Below are 20,091 nucleotides of genomic sequence, written 5' to 3'. Positions count from 1 at the left end.
TAAATAGTCCTCACTTAACAACTGTAAGTGGGGCTGGAATTTCTGTTGCTAAGCAAGTAGTGGTAAAGTGTGATGTCATGTGAACATGCTATCTGGTGACAGAAGTTCCAGCAGTTCCAATTGCCATCATTGAGCGAATAACCATAGATTTACTAAGTGAGGATTAAATGTAGTGGCCATTTGTAACCTCCTGCTGATTTTCCCATTGACTTTGCCAGAAAACTGGCAAAGAAGATCGCAAATAGTGATCAAATGACTGCTGGATGCCATAAGATGCATTTGTTACCTGGGTACCAAGCACCTAGATCACAATTATGTGACATGGAATGCTATGATAACTAGAACTTTAAAGATTGGTAGTATGACTCGTTCAAGTTCAAATGCCGTCATACATTCAAACACAAATGCTGAATGAGTTATTGTTAAGCAAGGACCTATAAAAAGGGGCTGGGCCCATTTAAGGAAAATTGTTTTTTTTTAACACTAGTTCTCATTTTAGAAATAGTGAGCCTGCAAGTGGCAAGTTAGATATAAGTCTTAAGGTGTTTGTCAGTAGGATTTACTTCTAGTAATTTGATAAGGATTTCGTCTTAAATTACACACATTTCAATGATGATGAAATAATGGAAATATATACTTCTTCTCTGAAAGCCGAATAAATTCAAGTTTGAGTTCTTTGAACAAACTTTAAGTCTTTTCAAAATTTAGTCAATTACTGGTAAAGGGTTGAATTGCAGAACATTAAAGTATTTGTGGCCATTGTAGTTTAACCTCTACATTGTAGCACACATTTAGTTATTTTGATATTCCATTTTTTTCAAGCAGCTTAAGTTTCTGCTCCCCCCCTGTAATGTTACAATAATCTTTAAGGGAGAGTAAGCTAGGTATCTTCACATATCAGAAGTTGAGAGAAACACATGACTTTATGTTCAGACCAGGCCTGTCCTGTTGTAAAGGTACCGTGTATAAGGGTCTTATTTTCTTTTGACGCCCGAAATAAATGCTTGGTCTTACTTTTGGGGAGGTTTTATTATTTTTAAGGTGCAGGAGGCAATGAGCATGGTCATCTCATGATTGCTGCTATGTTGCAATATTTTTTGGGAAGGGCTTATTTTAGTGCATGCACTCAAAAGCCCAATTGGGTTTATTATCCGGGGACATCTTACTTTCAGGGAAACAGGGTATAGGAAAGAGTCAGAATATTTGCAGCTTCTCATCAGTACATGATTAAACAAAGGAGCCAGATTCTGTAGCACTTACTCTTGTAACTCTAGTGTAGGCATTTGGAAAAGCTTGCTTATATCCTGCTATTCAGCTGTTGAATGGTATAATTTGTATTCTACTCTTTGCTTAATAGTTTTACAGGAAACACTTGGCTTGATTGCAAAACATTCGGAGATGCTTAAAAGCCATCCTGAACGATTGTATGAATCTATTTTAACAGCCATGTGTACTCTTGATGATGGCTTGAAGAAGCATTGTGATGTCCAAGAAACTGCGGTCCACAAAGATACATCTGAGTAAGCAAGAGGGAAAGGACGCTGGGAAGGGTGGATATTAAATAATACATTTTTTTGTTGAAGTATATCTTCCTGGATCTCATGCTAAGGCCATGTAGAATTTTCTATCTTGTGAACTAGCAAAACATAATTTCTGTCCTCAACTCCTTTAACCAAGTGAATCAGGTAAAAGATTTAGGGTTGCCTTCCTGAATCTTGTTCCTCCAAAATGGTGAAACAAAACAAAAACTAAGGCAAATAAAAACACAAGACGCACATCCTGTCCAGCAGCCAACATCCGGATAGGCAGGGATTATCGCTAGACAATCAAGCAGAAAGAGTGTACTCTAATCAAGGATACAGTAAGGGGGGGAAAACCCATACACTCCACCGACACTGACAAAGACAGGACAAACTACTATATATAAACAGGGAGCAAACACATTCACTAGCACTTAGGATGTGACCTTGTCAGGAAATGAAATAGCTGCTAACAAACAAGCTCAGAAAGCACTAAGGACTCCACAGTAAAACCATTCCCCCAAATGCACAGCCTGTATGGCTTTGGCCAGAGTGGTTAAGAATACCAGTTGTCTAGTGAGTGTAAACTAGGCAACTACTATATTTTTCGGAGTATAAGACGCTCCAAAGTATAAGACACACCCAGCTTTTGGGGAGGAAAACAAGGGGAAAAAATCTGCCTCTGCCTGCCAGCAATTTGCCTCCTTGCAACAAACAGCAAACAGTACAGACAATATATATTGTTTGTGGTGTATTTCAGTGCCTGACTCATAGAAATAGCAAGGAATTGGATAAATGTACATTATGACAGTATATTAATGACATAAAGTTTACTTAAATGTATTCACACTAACTTCTCTCTACTTAGCTCTACTCCAAACAAGACTAAGTCAGGGTCTAATTAGATAACAGGACACTTACATTTCAGACTATACTTGTAAAGAAGCTGTTAAAATTGATGTGGCTTTCTGGAAGTATATGTTCTTTGCTATTTAAAAGAAGATACAATAGCATTCGGCCTCTTCAGATCAAGCATTTATTTTAAAAAGCTTCTTCATTTTGTTAAGTTGTTTAGAACAATAATAAAGCAGTCTTTAAAAAATAAGTCTAATAATTTGAAGATTCTATACATTTATAGTTACTTACTTATTTCCTTGCAGTAAACAGCCTGATTAGCACAAGAAAAAAAAATATGCCTCTGCCTCCAAGCAATTTGCCTCCTGCAGCAAATAGCAAGTTACACTTTCAATTTCAGCATGGGCCTCCAGATCAGCTGTTTCAGGCTGCAGGGCTTGCCATAGCCCAGTGATGGCGAACCTGTTTTTTACGGCGTGCCAGAATTGCGCATGCGCTACTGCCCCCCTATGTGCCCACTCAATTCCCCACCCAACTGCACTTGCGCACTTGACCCCATGCGCATGCAGAAGCCTAGGGAGGGCAAAAATGGCCTTCCCCGCCCCCTAGAGGTCCTCTGGAAGTCAGAAACGGATTGTTTCTGAACTTGCAGTTGGCCTGTTGGGGCCGTTTTTTGCCGTCTCCAGCCTTTGGAGGCTTTCTTGAAGCCATTTCTGGCTTCTGGAGGGCCTCCGGGAGCCTGGGGGAGGCCATTTTTGCTTCAGGAGATGGTGGTTGTGAGCCTCGGGGCTCCCGGGTGGCTGATGTGCACAGGGTGCTGGGCTGGCTCCAGTTGCAAAATGTCAGAAAATTCCCCATTTTGCAAGGCGGCTCCCAAAGAGAATGAAGCGGGTGCGTGCGCTTCTTCCAAAAGCTGAGAGCCTGGCTTCTCTTCCTTCCTCAGCTGTTGGAAGAGCGCTGCGCCTGTTTGAGCCACCATGCTTGCCACCATGCAAGGTGAGCGCTGTGGGGAGAAATCACCAGGAGGGGGAGAAGAAAACAAACCTGCTAGGGATGCCTTCTCCCTCTCCCCCTAATTTCTCCTTGGCAATGCTCGTCTCATGCGGCAGCAAGTGGTCTGTGTTTGTGTGTCTGTGTGTATAACGGGGGCTGGCTGGGACCGATCAGCTGAGACGCTGGCAAAGAAGCCTTGGTTTCTCCCCTGCAACGGCTCTCGGAGGAAGAAGGCATGAATGCTGGCTGGCGCTCATTTCCCTTACTGCTCATCGCCACTCGCTCCCTCCCCACTTTCCCGCCCAGCTAAGCAGGGCAGGCGGGGCCTGGGCTGAAGCCAGCAGGGAGGGGGCGGTAATGCTCCGTCCTGCAGGGGCGGCAGCGGCGGTGAACAGTAAGGGAGGCAAATGTCAGCCAGCATCCCTGCCTTCTTCCTTCACGGCAGTGAGGAAACCAAGGCTTCTTTGCCAGCGTCGCAGCTGATCGGTCCCAGCCAGCCCCCCGTTACACACACACACACACCACACCACTTGCTGCCGGGTGAGGCGAGCATTGCCAAGAAGTCCTGGCACTGGGGGCTAGAGCGGGCAGGCCCATGCCATAGGTTCACTATCACGGCCATGGCCTATTGCTGCCTCTGTAAGCCCCATTTCCCCCGTTTGCTGCAAGGAGGTAAATTGCTGGGAGGCAGAGGCTAAGGGGTGGGGGCCATCGGGTAGGTAGGGCTACATTCAGTGTATAAGACGCACCCAGGTTTTCACCCTCGGGGGGGGGGAGGTGTGTCTTATACTCCGAAAAATATGGTACATCTGTTTCTGACAAGTTTCAGCATTAGAAAGAATACTCAACAAGAATAAAGTGATTTAAGAATAATGAATGAAGGCACCACTATCTTTCTCTGTATTTATGTATTCCTTTATTTTTTTATTCTTTTATCTTGCCCTGCTCTTTGGATGTCCTCCCACCCCACCTCCCCCATTTTCTGAATTTATATAATACAGCGTAGAATAAGCAGGCTTTTTGATAAGTAAATGTAAGATTATATATATTCGGAGTACATGTTGTCCTCAACCTATGATCACAATTGAGGCTAAACTTTACATTACCTAAGCAAGACAGTTGTCAAGTGAGTTGTGCCTCATTTTACAATCTTTCTTGCCACAGTTGTTAAGTGAATTACTCCAGTTATTACAGTAGGAGCTATGGTGGTGGAGTGGTTAGAATGCAGTATTGCAGGCTAATTTTGCTGACTGCCACAGGTTCTAGCCTCACTGGCTCAAGATTGACTCAGCCTTCCATCCTTCCAAAGGTCGGTAAAATGAGGAACCAGATTATTGGAGGAAATATGCTGACTCTGTAAACTGCTTAGAGGCCTGTAAACCTCTCACCACAGTGAAGTGGTATATTAAGTGCTATTACTAAGTTAGCAACATGGTTGTTACAGTAAGTGAACCTGACTTCTTCATTGATGTTTGTTGTCAGAAGTTCACAAAAGGTGATCACCTGACGCCAATACGCTGCAGTTTCATAAATACATGACAGTTTGTTTGTATTTTGCCTTTATTATTTTTAGACATAACTCAAGGCAGCAAATATAACCAACACCTCCTCATTCTCCTATTTTCTCCACAACAATCCTGTGAGATGAGTTGGACTGAGAGACTAGCCCAAAGTCACCTAGCTGGCTTTCATGGCTAAGATGGGACTAGAACTCAATCCTCCTGCTTTCTAGCCTGTGCCTTAACTACTAGACCAAACTGGTTCTCCCAGTTGCCAGGCGTCCAAATTTTGATCATGTGACTAAGGGGATGTTGCAACCATTATGCGAGAAATGCTGCCATTTTTTCAGTGCCATTGTAACTTCAAGCGGTCACTAAACAAATGGTATTAAATCCAGGACTACCCTTATTACTTTAAAAATGCTGCATTTCAATTTTTTGTGCTTTTTGGGTACAAGTCTAATTTGAATAATATGCTCCATTTCAGATAACATAATTATTATGTGATGCTCAGTAATTTCTATTTAAAATATGAGAATAGAAATAGAATAGCTGTTTGTGATTTTATTTCAGATAAAACTTCTGTTGATGTGGAAGAATGAACTAACTACATTTATAAATAGTATGAAGGAGGCTCCCTATTCCAAGAAACAAGAACTTTTTCTTCAAGGTTTTGAAGGGCTGCAGTGACATCAAGCTTGATTTCCAAGTTTAGAAGGTACAATGGGCTTTATATATGGCAACAAAGTATTAAAAGAACAGTGTGGAAGGGAAACTTCTGATGTTGGAATGACAGAAGGTTTAATGATGCATTTCCAATGTGGATATCTATTTGCCAGGGCTCTGCGTGCTTCACAAATTATTCAGAAGTGCTTATGTGAGATACACATTCCACTTGAGCCTCAAAAAAAAGTTAGTTGATTTGAAAGTCAGATGATTAATGGACTTCTTAAAGCAACAACCCTTCATTTTCAGATTTGTGTTGCTGCCTGAAACAAAATAGAGGCTGTTGTACAAAACAGCCAAAATACTTTTTTATGGGAGATCCAAAGTGCTTCCAAATACTAATAAAAAAAATGTATAGCCCTATTATTTGTTTTGTATTTTTTTCAGTGAATAATTGTAAGTCTTCAGTTTATCTCATGTGACAAATTATATGGAAGCTACATTTCAAATAAAGCAATTTTATTATTTTAAAACATGCACTGGAGGTAAGTGATTTCAGTATTAGTTAAATAATCGACCATTAAAGCTGCAATTACATGACTAGCAGGATTATTTGTGCAACAATTATTTGTGCAGGATTCATGCTAAAGTAATTATATTTTTTTTCAAGGCGTTAGGCACTGTTCACCTTTACTTATCAACCACTAGATTGTAATAGAACGTTTCTGTGCAAATTGATAAAGTAGTTAAAAGTTAAAGTTGTTGTTAGTTGTTAGTTCCTGGATGAAGGTTGGTTCTATGTTTTCATTATAGAATACAAGAGACTCCGCTTGTAACAGAAAATCTCAGTTCAATATTGTAGCATGAGTAGATTTGCTGCCTCCATAAACCTTGTAGTTAAGGATGCTAGCTCCTAATTTCCCATAATCCTGAATCCATATTAGAGTTTAAAAAAGAATTGTGTGTGCTCAGAGATACAACTTTTCGTATTCTTTACAATTGGCTAATAAGAATGCTTACCATATTTATAATTAAAACCCAACTTTTGAAACGGAAATTTCCAAGCCAAATCAAGAGCAGTTGATAGACTAAAGATAATGTCTCCTTCCTAAGCTGTTCAACTTTCCTTTCCACAGGAAACAAGAAATTAACTATTTTAAAGGGGTAGGTTAAAAAAAATATTTATTAAATTTGTTTGCCACCCATCTCACCACAAAGTGACTACATGGTATCAAATCTCTTAGTATTGTTCATATAGGTAAACCTGAGCAAAATTACTACGAAATTAATCTAGTAGCCTGCATACATACCGATTCATATTTTAGCCTAGCATGATGTGCAAATAGCCTATAAGATACCTTTGCATGCTGCTAAGTGTTAAGAGCTGCACTTTTGGCATTGCTATGAAGTAGTATCTGCATGACATAGATGCTGCAGCATAAATGGGCTTTTCCACAAAATTTATTTTGAATTAATTCATTTTAGGAAACTGCTAGTGACTGATATAATCTAAGGCACTAAGTTACTGTTCTGGTGGCATTTCAACATGTAGGACTGTTCAAAAGCTGAGATAGATTTCATGTAGAGTTTAGATTGAATTTTTACAGTTCTGTGGTAGTGATGGCCAAGGCACGTAAGACAGAAAAACATAGAGTTAGGAAAACACATTTCACATGGATTTAGACATTTTAAAAATATACTTGTTTGTCTGCTTTTGGATTTATATTTGTTTCCATCTTCTAAATAGCTGTAATAGTTGGAAGGAGACTCTAGAAGACCAAAACAATGGAATTTAGGTGTGGCCTCATAGTTTGCTCAGATTAGGGCCAAGAGGTCATGAAAACTTACTCCACAAAACATGAAAACCTAGAACTTAAATATTTTCAGACATTTACAAATCAGATTTACTCTTTCCCAAATCTTTTGCCTTTTGTAGACTGCTTCCCAGATTTAAAAACAACTAGAACTGACACATAAATTGGGGGGAAAAGTACGTAGTCACTTTGTTCATAATGTTAACAAGTTACTGTTTTAAAGGAAGCATGGATATAGTCTAGCAAACAAAAGTATTGAAATATATATTCATTAGTATTCTAAGCGTCATCTGAAAGTCAGAACAGTACACTTGTTATTTTTTTTAAAAGTGTGCTCAGTTAATAACATTTAGAGTTTATTATTGCCAAGATCTTCAGCACTTTTAGAATGACCCCAAATCATCATTTAAATATTGTAGCTGATTTTCTTCTATAATACATTTATGAATTGATACAATACTAAAAGCATATTATGAATCAACTGATTAAACATTTTTCATTCTGAAGTACACTTTATTGTTGAAGTTAAAGAGCAAATTCAGAAATTCAATAATTTCAATCTTCTAACAACAGTACTATGAAGAATTAAGGTATTGTGTGTTCCAGTTGCAGATCATTAATGTCTATCCCATAGTGGGGATGAAATTTTCTCAGAGATTTGCTAATACATTTGCCTCTCAACCACATCTGAGTGTGTTTGCTTACAAAAAGTGTCAATGACTCCTTCAAATTATTTTGTAACTAAGATATTCTTTTATCAAGTTGGTAACTTTAAAACTCAGATATCAGGCACTAATGGATTAGTTTCTTTATACAAAAGTTATATATGTGGTCACTGAAGCAATAACCAAGCCACATTTTTGCTCAAATTCACATATGTATTTAAATGTTTCCTCCCTGCACAAATGTATTATTTGTCTTTTGGTCAGCTGCCTTATTACTATGCTTCTTTTTTTTTTCACTGTAGCTTTCTTGTGCCTTAGTGCATAACCAAGCCGACCAATAAATTGCACAAAATTTTATTAAAGTCAACAGTATTGATTGTGAGAGAATGGAAGTAACATTATTTAGAAAAGACATAACATATCATTAGAGTTAACATCACCTTGTTAGCTTGAAGTCATTCATACCTTAGGAAAAATACTGTTTCCTTTTCTATGACAGAGCAAGAGACAACTAATTTCTAAATGGAACCATTCAGAAATAGATTCAAACACAATTAGAATGCAAAGGGAAAGAGAGATGGTACATCTAGAGTGATTATGGTTCTATAAACAATGGTGTAAATTGTGTTCCAAGTACAGCGCACATGCCAGAAACACACGACACTTTGTCATGTAGGCCATATTTGCTAGTCATTCGCTGGGCTGGGCAGGTATAGTCTATAAGGAAGTGATTTTAAAGTGCCAATACCGCACACAAAAGGTTCACTGGGGGCACAATGCAAGCCTTTCCCCTTATTCATAAGAATTAAGACAATACTTATCACCATACAGTTTGATATTACTTCAAATAAGTACAATATTTATTAAACATTTCTTCAGTTTGTTACATTTTGTGCAACAAATTACAAGAGTCTGCAGCCACAAATTATATGCAGAGTATAAAGAAAAATCAGCATCTGCGATCCAAAGAACTATTATGGGATTGCAACTTCCTTTTGAATGGCAATCCCACTCCCCTTAGTGAAATGCCCTGCTATTTCAAAAGGGAGTTGCCAAGGGAGGTGCTGCTCAAGAGTCCAAACCTGCTTTTGGCTGCACACTGTTATTTAGTGCTGATCCCAGGTAGTGTGTTTTCTTTCCATTTCCTTAGAGCTCTACATGGAACTAGTAAATTAGATTTTATACAGAATGCCTTATGAACTTTGTGCATGGAAAAGTGACAGCCACAATTGTGCTGTGGAATACAAAAACAAAGACTAAACTTCATCTTCAGAAGCCTAAACCCAACATCTAAATGTGCCAATATGATCAGAACAAAATAATGTTCAAAATTTAGCCAACCACAGGAAACAATCCGGTGTAAGAAAAAGTAACAAAGATTACACACATTTATAAACCAGCACACAAGAGGTTTAACACATTTCTGAAAATGAAGTTAGCTTTATTGAGATCGGGGAATAAAAAAGTCAGTATTGATCAGTTACAATCTCTGACCTTTGTGGAGACGATAAGATTCTGTTGTAGTGCAGCTACATACAGTACAATTCAGGCATTTTTCTGTTGGGTTCAGATTTCAAATTCATTGTTGAGAAAGAGCTGGGAAGGAAAGTTTTAACAGCAACCTCCGCTGGACTGCTTGACTGGAGTGCTTTGAATTTTAACATTGGATTTCTCTGCACCACCTGCTGTCGCTCCAGGACCCATTCGTTTTTTGATCTCAGCAGCCATGGTCATGAAAGATTGTTCTACATTGGTTGCATTTTTTGCACTGGTTTCCAAAAATGGAATCCCAAGAGAATCTGCAAATTCCTGTAGAATAAAGACATCACTATTAGTTCTATTACCCAGTTTTGGAAAAGAATATATTGCTCTCTATTTAGCTAATTATGAAGAGGAAGCATCAAAATCACTTTTATACAACCTCACTTAGATTTAACTATTATTAGTTTGCTTTTTATATAGCCTTTCCTTCAGAAATTCAGGGTGGGATATTCAGTCTTCATCTTCCAAATTTATGCTGACAACTTTGTCAAGAAACTAGGCTAAGAAATAGTGACTACCACAAATTCAACCAGTGAAATTCCACTAGTAAATACAGACTTGAATGTGGGCTTCCTGTGCTTAATTAAATGTTTTAACCACTATACCACACTCATTCTCAGCATTATACACCACCACCCCCAGTTTATAAATATTGCAATGTATTCAACAATACTTTTCTGTTTTTGAAGATTAAAGTTTTTTAAAAGATAGGCATACCTTCGCTGTTGTATAATCTACGACTTTTTTTGTAGTCAGATCACACTTGTTTCCTACCAACAACTTGTTAACATTTTCACTGGCGTAACGATCTATTTCTTGAAGCCACTGTTTTACATTATTGAATGACTCCTAAAAAATAAAATAATATATTAAATCTAACCTCAGCCATTTAATATAGCGCTTTTGGATTCTAAGACAAATCACATTACATTTTAAAAATAATCCCAATAGAGGCCATCTCTCTCCTTTGCTTTACAAATCAGGAATTTCTGGCTTGAATTAAGGAAGATTTCTCTGTGCCTCAAGACTCTTCTTTTAGGCAAAGACATATAAAGTTAAAAATAATTTGTAGAAGCATCAGAGATGGGGGTGGCGAACTAAGACTCAAAAGTGAGATTGTCCACTGAATTCAATCATCTCTTCACCTAATTGTTGCTATATACAAAGTTACACTTCTCTATAACATGCTCATTCAAGTCCTTCAAATGTCCAACTAACAAATACTTACCTGATCTGTAACATCATACACAACTATGATGCCATGAGCTCCTCTGTAGTAACTAGAAGTAATTGTTCGAAATCTCTCTTGTCCTGCTGTATCCCACTATGAAAAAAAAGTTGAATAGTGCTTAAAAGACTGCACCCATTCTGATTTGATAGCAATAAGACAGTGTTTCACAGTGTTTCACAGCCTCTCTACTCGGTCTACAGAATCAGCATTCTGCCCTCAACATTTTACCAAGCTCGGAAGGATGGAAGGCTGAGTTGACCTTGAGCTGGTGAGACTTGAACTGTCAAACTGCTGGTAACTGGCAGTCAACAGAATTAGCCTACAATACTGCATTCTAACCACTGCACCATCAGGGCTCTTAATGGACAGATTAAAAAAACTTTGGTAATACTACTAGTCAACTAACTATTCTGAAATACCTACCAAAGATCAGATGAAATAAAATACCTGAAGCAATGAAACAGAATCCACTTCACTGAAATTAACTATAAAATATTGTTGGGGATTTAATGTTAAGATCATGGCATTACCAGAAAGCACAGGTAAAGGTAATTTCTTGCCAACTTTTAAAATGAAATCTAATTCTGATGTTTCAGGGCAAGCATTCCACACAATTTTCATTTCTGAAAAGGCAGCTAGTTTAGCCGTCCACATTTTGAATTCTGCATTACTACCTCCAAGGAGAAGACTCTGTTGGATCCAGGTTTCATTTGTCAACAAATGGAATTTTTTTGTTCAGGCCTATCCTGGATATACCCTCAGTCAATAGGAGTGTTTTGGCAAGTTTTGCCACAAAGTACCTTCCAGCTACAAAATACAGAGCAACACTTGTTATATACGCTTAACATATAAACCAATTCACACTTGCTGCTGCTTCACAGAGTTTGGAACTAGCCACAATGAAGATTTTCTAATGGCATAATTGCCCTATGAAGTTTACAATGCCCTAGGATAGAGCATCTTTCGAGATTTACCAAGGGATACTTACTATCTGAAGCTTGATAGTCTTGCCATCTAACTCTATAGTTCTGATTTTGAAGTCCACCCCAATTGTGCTGATATAGCTTTCTGTGTATGTGTCATCCTAGGAAGAGGAACCATTTTTAGAATCATTAGTAATACTGTATTCCAAAATATCACCACCACAGAAAGGAAAAACCTGTCTCAGAATAAACAAGTACTTGATTAAACTGAAGCCATGGTGGATAAATTTGCTAGAAAAAAAAATGGACAGCTTCTACTTGAGACTGCTCAGATGATGATGGGAAGATTCAGTGAACATTATTAAATGACTGCCATTGGTTGATCATACAGGTAGACCTTGAATTATGATCACATTGGAACTGGGATTTCTGTTGTACGTTGTTGTGATTGTAAATTGAATCAGGCTTGATTTTATGACAACTTGTACAGTGGTTATTAAACAAATCCAGCTTCCCCAATGGGTGTTTTGCCAGAAATAGGCAAAAAAAGGCATTAAAGCATGATCACATGACCATAGATTGCCAAGTATTTTACAAATACTTAGCAAGTATAAACATTATGGAGGCTAAACCATCTAGATATTTATACTATTTGTTGTTATTGATCCAAATATGAGAACGCAAGACAACTTACTGCAAACCGAAGTAGCAGGCAAGATTTTCCCACACCAGAATCTCCAATAAGGAGTAACTTGAATAAATAATCACTGCAAAGAGAAAACCACAATTATACATACAATGTTATGATGGATTAAAGCTATTTATATATTATTTTGTTTTATCTTTATTGAAACTGACAATTTTTTCCTGACATATTATGCTAGGAATTATATAAATGGATTTTATACTGAAACCCAAATTTAAATTAAATTATGTGGAAACTAAATTGTGATAAAATTAGAAAATAATAAAACAGATCTTCAGTTTTGTTATCTTTCTAGATAAATTAGTCAATATAATAATTGGTACTTTCTGATAGAGAATTCTAGTGGTAAGAAATAACTGCTCCTCCAGTGTTTGCTGGACTCTTTTGCAATCTGTCTCGAATATGTCTATTCCACATCTACTTTTTATAATCAGCTCTTGTGGAATTCTTTAAACAGTACACTTAGCAGCGAAGAGGCAAACAAATCAGCCTACTGTTATTGTAAATCTATTCTTATTCCTTGTTTCCTCTTAAAATTGGCATTAGCAGTATTATCACTGTCATAAACAGTTTGGTAACAAAGTGCAGTATACACAGCACTTCTTTTGAACCAATGTAGAAATTTAAATTGTTCTAAGATAAAGCTCCAGATTGCTGACTTGAGACCAGACGGAACATCCTGCCTGTATTACATAACTTCCACTGGCTTCCATTTGTTTCCAAATAGAATTTTTAAGTCTTTTGTGGTAACTCAAGCATGCAATTAGCCTAATATCATTATCCTTTAAGACCCTTCTCCAGATGCCCGGGCATCTGAATAGAAAAGTCACCAATAGTGCAAGGACTTTAAATTGAACTACCTTATCTTTGCATTTCACTACAAGGAAAGTTCTTACATAAAATTTAATGACATAATTCTCAGAAGCAATTTTTTATCTTTATTCACATTTAATACTAGTGATTTTGAGATTTCAAACTTACAGAACAACATTAAATTTATCTGCCATAACTATATGCTCTCACAGGAAAATTAATTTTAGAGTACTTGAAACAAGTAGATGAAATTCTTTTATACGATTTTCTCAATCCAAATAGAACGTTAAAATATTCAAATTACAAATCATCAATATTTACTACTGAGCCTTTTCCCAACCCTTTCTAATACACGGTTTAAAGTTCTCAGTGGGATTGGTTTTGGATTCATAAAGATAAGAGAACAGGAAAAAGGTTCACATGGAATTCTGTACCGTGCTCTCTTGATTATGCTGGAAGTTATGTATGTCCACTGCATTATATTAAATGAAATCTTCAAGTCACATGATAATCAATACTAATTTGTAGCTCCCTTTGTCAGCAACTAACTGGACTGCAAATAATCTTTAGAAAAATCCCATCATAAATACAAACATTAAAATAGTTGACAAATATTAATGATGCATTTTTTAAATAAAACCATTTCTCATTTTTTCAGTGCTAAAAGGGTATGTTGTTTAAAACTTTGAAGATGAAAAATTTATGAAAAGTTGGACATCTATTGCAACACCAAGACTTCCTTAGAACAATTAAGTTGTCTATCTTGAAGCCTGGCTCAGTTTACAGATTAGTATTTTAACAGCCTGCATATCAATATCTTAATAGAATAACTTGATTCAGAAAAAATTAACTTTTCAAATGCACAAGACATTTATCAGACTTATTTTCTGAATAAGATGTACAATCTAAGACAAAGTTGAAAAAATGTTTTTCATATACAAATTAAAATGCTATAGCTCCCTATGTACACTTATTTATTTATAAAATTTATAGTTGTCCATCTTAGTACAAGGTAACTCTTACAGAAAAATCTCAAACATTTATAGGAGTGGAGTGAATAAAAAACTCACATTTGTTTTCTGATAAGATATTTCTGAAAGAGGAACATATGGTTTTATTATTGGTGAATAAATGCCTTAGTTGTTTTGTGCCTATATTACTACAATAATTTTCTGCCAGGAACTGTATCTCAGTCCAAGGTAATGTTTTTCAAGATGTTCTGAACCTTTCATGCTATTCTAATTCTTTTTATATAATAGAGGGTTTTTTCACTGACTCCTTATTCAAATCACAGCCAAGTTAAATTACAAGTAGTATTCAACTTACAACTTTTATTTACCCCGTTTCCCCAAAAATAAACTCCCCCCCCAAAAAATATTGCAACGCAGCAGCAGCAGCCATGAGGTGACCACACTCGCCGCCTCCTGCATCTCAAGAATAACAAGACCCTGTTATTTTCAGGGAAACATGGTAGTGATTATTCAAAATTATAACAGCACTGAAAAAGTGACTTAAGACCATTTTTCATACGAATGGTGCAGCATCCCTGTGGCCACATAATTGAATTTTAGATGCTTGGTGACTATAATCCTAGTAGTGAGCCTACAGTGGATCTGAGTTTCGTCTGAATACTATTACTAATTAAAGGGATTCTCAATATATAAACTTTAAAAACAGTATATTTTGTTATTTTTTCATTGTATATGTTGAGCTAACAATCACTGTTTTTGTTGGTGAAATAATGTGAAGATTACCTTAATTGTGCCATCTCCTTTAGCAGCAAATACCTCATTCAAAGGTCTTGTATGTATTGATCAATCCTACTTGAAGCCTATTCTTTTTATAAACTGGTTCAACTCAAATATTTTGGAGCTATCTTACATGCTGATTACTTCAGGTCACATCACAACACTTCAACAGATTTAAATTCAGGCCTTAGATTTGGCCATTCAAAAATATAATTTTTTTCTACTTCAGTGACTCTGCTGTAGAAGTACATTTAGGACCACTGATGTACTGCATCACTCGCATTCACCTCATGACTGGCTAAACTGATGTTCTCTAGAATGTATTGATCCAAATTAGAATCCATTGCTCCCTGATTATTTGCAAGCCATCTGGGTCCTGAGGCTTCAAAACTATTTCAAACAATGCTACTTTTATTGCTATGTTTCACTGATGGGGACTAAGATTCTTTTGTGGGAATACAGAATTCTAATTTCTCATCAGCACTACAAAGTTCCATTTTTGTCTTGCCTACCCATTCAACATTGTTCCAGTCTGCAATATGTGGTATTGGGCAAACTTGAAACAGGTAGCAATGTGCTTTCTGGAAAGCAGAGACTTCTTGTTTTCTATCTTCTCTTTTTTAATGTTTTCCTTGGGAGAATTTATCAGTCAATGCAACACGATGTGTAAATCCTTGCATCCTCACAAGAGTATTGTATACTTTATTCTTGGAATTCTTGGGGCTTTTTTGACAACTACATCTGGGAAGAGGATAACAATGTTATTATATTTCTCTATTTGTATACTATGTGTCTGACTATGGCATGATGGAGAACAAATTGCTCACAAAAGATTTCATAGTTCTTTACAGTTTCCTCAGCAATGATAATCCTTTTCAGAGTTCAAAGATCTCATCTGATTAGGCCAAGATTCAATTCCATTAATTGTGTCCTGAGAAGCAGACTTAATCTAGCAATCAACTAGATTTAACTAGTGTTAAGAGAACCACCACCATCCCAACATACATGTGATTATCATCATTTGGATCATCTAACTCAGGGGTGTCAAACAGCTGGCTATGTGCACCCCAAGTTTAGTTAAGGGTTATATGCATATATATGTACACACACACACACACACACATGATACATCCCGTGATGACAATGTGGGTTTAACATGCCTGATCTAATTCAATCCCTTAAGAGAATGGTGGGTCAGTGTTCAATAAAGACATGACACAGTATATTGTTTTGTGTTTTGTTTAACCAGAAGCTCTTTATCTATTAATAGGTGAGATAAAACTCCAGTTAAATTGTAAATCAAGTAGTTTGGGATTATGAATAATTCTAAAGGGCTTACAAACTTCCACTACTGTATCTGTTTTAGCAACAATACAACAGTAATTTCTATTGCCTTCTTTCAGAATGTTTTTTCAGCTTTCCAATCTTGCCTAGATCCTTGGTATTCTTTGTAAATTGCCAATCCAGGTTCTAATCAGACAAGCCAATTCTACTTAGTTTCCAAAATCAGGCTATGTCAGACAAATATCTTGGCTAAAATGCATCATTATTAACAGAATTATTTATTTGAATTAGTTACTTTTCAACACTTTACCTATCCAAAACAGATCTTACATTTTACTTCACTACTGTAAAGTAAAATGGACAATATTTTTAACTAAAACTTACTACTAAAGGAAAACACTGAAAAGTTGCTGCAGTTGTAAACTACAGGTTGGTTTTAATAATTACAACTGCATTTTAGTTCTTTTCTATGTTGTAAATAACTGAAGCATTAAGCCAAATGCTGTTCTGCTCTTCTATTAAACTGAAGCATTAAAATTTGAAAATACTTAATTATGAAACTTTGGTTGGGTTGCTTGCGGTGCACTGAATCCAGGATCATCATATGTAATATTTCAGAAGGAATGCAATCCAATGAAGAAACAAATCAGCTTCTCTTACTTATAGTATCTATGTACTATTTTATTTTAATTTCAGTTTCAACTCAATCTCTCATGTTCATAATTTTAAAGCAATATTCTAGTCCAAGCATGTAAAAGGTATTTCCCAAAAGTTTCATATAGATATTCAAAATGCTGAGGGCAAGATGGAATCCTAAAAAGCCAGTGAAGCAACACAAGTCCCACCAACCATCACCTTTGGTCTATCCTTCAGAACTATCACAGTCAAACCAACATTATCTGATTCCAATCCGATAGATAAGAAAATGTCCCCTATATCATGAATTAGAGTCCTATCAACCTTTGATGTTACTCAATATTTCATTTGGGAATTTCCAGAAAATTATTAAATTTTCAGAGTTTAAAATGTACAGAATCCTATATAAAAAAGCTAGAGTTTTAATTTGTTAAGCAACAACACAGATATATCAAACATTTGTTTTGGATGCTAAAAACAAACACACTTAATCTTCAGGCCCTAGTTCTCACCACATGCAACTTTAACTCATGATAAAATTAGACTTGCTGTTCCAAAGTGTCACTGCTAAGAACAAGATTTGATGATACTCAGCCTTTAAGATGTAGAAATCAGAGGGTGAGGGTAGATGATGAGAAAAGTTATTGAGCAATCAAAAGTCCTTAATGCTGTTTCCATATTTCTTCTTTTCATTTCTTAGAAGTGTTTCACTGCAATGCAGCAACATTGCAAAATCAACTTAAGCTCAAAAAGCATTCTAAGAATCATGTGTCAAACACATGACCATCAGCTAAAATGAACATCCACGATAATCAGTCAATAGCAACTGGTCAGCAACTGTGAATCAGCTACAAAGAAATCAAATGGTAAAGATTACTTTATCCATTGTAAAGTAACACTACTGAATGTTCACACATCACAAAATTAAGTGAGAATACCATTTATTTTGCAATGTAGGGCGGGCACAGACTTCTTTGCAACCTAATACATAGGCAATCAGTTCTCAGTATAGAAGAACTAAATGTTAATTCTTAATAACATCTCATAAAATCTTCTCACCTCCATTCTGTGACAAATACTGTATTGTCACAAAAATGTCCCTACATACAACATTAGAACTTCTTTTCAGTTTCTCAGTAAACTGTGAAGATAAACTCCACGATAGTAGCTGTTCAGAACAAATTACAGTATAGGATTTTAGGCAAGTCATTCCTGATTAATTTTTGATTTTTCTTGCATTAGGAGGCCATTTCCTCAAAGTCATTCTTTTTACACATTGCAGATAGTACTCATTTAGACTTCTATTAAGAAGGTCTCAAAACTGTAGCTGCCTTAACTCTGGTTGCTGTACACTAAGTCCACCAACAATCAGAATACTATATCCCTATTTTTGTTACTGTTGCACTATGGAAAATTAATTATATGTAAATTCACATGAGTTATTTTCCAAACATTTGCAACCAAATTATCCTTCAATATAAATTATTCAAAGAGCCGTGCTTTTGAATACCAATGCTGCCAAGCTGAAAATAACAAGTTTTCTTGTTATTAAAGATAAAGTAGGGATAGAGAGAAACAAGCTACATACATATGAAGAGGAAAAGAAGTCCAGAGTTAGGCTGTATTTTAAGTTTAAGAAATGAACAAGAACAGGAATGGCTAGAGATAAAGGTAAATATTTTTTTACAGCAAAGATGAGGAGACTGGTAAAGACAGAATGTAATATACAGGGACAGGTAACTGTCAACATTAAATCCCCCTTTATAAATTTTTGGAAATGCCTCTGGCTCTGACTATTGAACCTCAATGGTACAATTAATTGCCATTAATTGTGGGGAACAGATGAGAACTAAGCTCTATTGCACTCATATCATAGTTAAAACTGAAAGCAACTGAAATTTCCCCAAAGCCTACTGTCATCCCCCACCCAATAAAAATACAGCTTTTTAGGCAAGGCTGCCCACCTAAGCAAACTAGAAAAAAAGTGCAACATATAAAGGGAACAGAATAACCATTAGAGAAAGCCTATTAAGGAAATCTATAAGCCAATGGAGAGCATATGCCCTCATGTTAAATAGTCACCGATTTAAGACAAGGTGAATTGAACAGGTTAAATGAAAAATAAAATAAAATCACACCGAGGCCTACTTGATATATTATGGTGTTCTAATCTCACAATCATCATTTAGTAAATGACCTTGGATCATCTTCCAGTATATCCACCCTCATAGTTGGGAGAACTAAATGGGGAAAAAAAACCAACTGTGTACATTTCCCTAAATTCCTTGGATGAAACCACATTTCCCCCTTCACTTAACCTAAGATACTTCTATTAACAAAAGTTATCTCACGATTTTTTTAAATTGGCACACCATTTCTCCACGATAAACTTTAACAACAGTTATGATCTTGATCCTGGATTGCTTACCTAAATCGTGATTAGAAAAGTATATGGGTCGCTCTTCGAGAACAACTAAGACACAGAATAAGACCTACAAGATTCCCAGCTACAAAATACACCAAGTAATGAACCGACTCGCTTAGCTATCGGAAGGACTGGGACCCTCGATCCACCCCCAATGCTAAGATGATTATTTACACCTTACAAAAAGTTTCGGGCCAAACCCTCTTTCAAAAGGGGGAAAGAATCTTGGAATGCACCTTTGAAAACATCCTAAAGCCCAAAGCCACCAGTTCTGTTTACTTGCTGCGGGCACAAGGAATCATCCTAGACCCCTCCAGAGCCACGGCAGCCTCCCCTGTTTTCCCGAAGACTGTTGGCCCCAGAGCCGCCAGTTTTCCTTCGGCAAGGAGAAATTGCTACATCCCGTCATCCCGCCCGTCATCCCCGTCTCCCGCTCCCTCTACAACCTTGCCGCTCCCTTCTGCCCCAACGCACACCAGAAAGCCGCCACACGGTACTCACTATTCGGGATTCATACTGGACATGTCAGCGGGGGCCCCCACGGCCTTTAGAGAATGAGCTCTCTCCGCGGAGCAGGCGGCGGTCAGACCCACCACCGGCGGCTCCTGGGACGATCGGACTGCCTAGCCAACCAGACACCCAAAGGTGACAGACAAAACACGGGCAACAGCGGCGTCTCCTTCCAATAGGGACAACCCCTCCCCACACAAGCGGCGTCTGCAGCCGTCTCCGCTCTGGCACCTAAAACTCAAAATGGCTGCCACCTCAGAA

The 20,091-nt window shown here is 37.1% G+C and overlaps 2 protein-coding genes across 7 annotated transcripts in view; one reads left to right on the top strand and one right to left on the bottom strand.

The window, feature by feature from the left end:
- Positions 1-8,553, top strand: part of CEP68 (centrosomal protein 68) — a 25,633-nt gene extending 17,080 nt beyond the window's left edge. For 5 of the 6 annotated variants that reach the window (XM_032214368.1, XM_032214372.1, XM_032214371.1 and 2 more), the window contains 2 exons: positions 1,358-1,520; positions 5,441-8,553. In XM_032214368.1, the coding sequence (XP_032070259.1) occupies positions 1,358-1,520; positions 5,441-5,444 (167 nt within the window). In that variant the 3' untranslated portion in view covers positions 5,445-8,553. Of the gene's footprint in view, positions 1-1,357; positions 1,525-5,440 lie in introns of those variants that run through there. The other variant, XM_032214367.1, reaches the window with a different exon arrangement.
- Positions 8,351-20,091, bottom strand: RAB1A (RAB1A, member RAS oncogene family). The gene is made up of 6 exons (XM_032214373.1): positions 19,822-20,091; positions 12,403-12,475; positions 11,774-11,869; positions 10,783-10,878; positions 10,272-10,403; positions 8,351-9,821 (listed from the first exon to the last, which is right to left on the bottom strand). The coding sequence occupies exons 1-6, from the start codon at positions 19,842-19,844 to the stop codon at positions 9,624-9,626; spliced, it is 618 nt and encodes a 205-aa protein (XP_032070264.1). The 5' UTR covers positions 19,845-20,091; the 3' UTR covers positions 8,351-9,623.

The sequence above is a fragment of the Thamnophis elegans genome, chromosome 3 (genome assembly GCF_009769535.1).
Source record: "Thamnophis elegans isolate rThaEle1 chromosome 3, rThaEle1.pri, whole genome shotgun sequence".
NCBI classification, from domain to species: domain Eukaryota; kingdom Metazoa; phylum Chordata; class Lepidosauria; order Squamata; family Colubridae; genus Thamnophis; species Thamnophis elegans.
The sequence above is the reverse complement of the archived record's forward strand: the minus strand, read 5'-3'. Positions and strand labels throughout refer to the sequence as shown.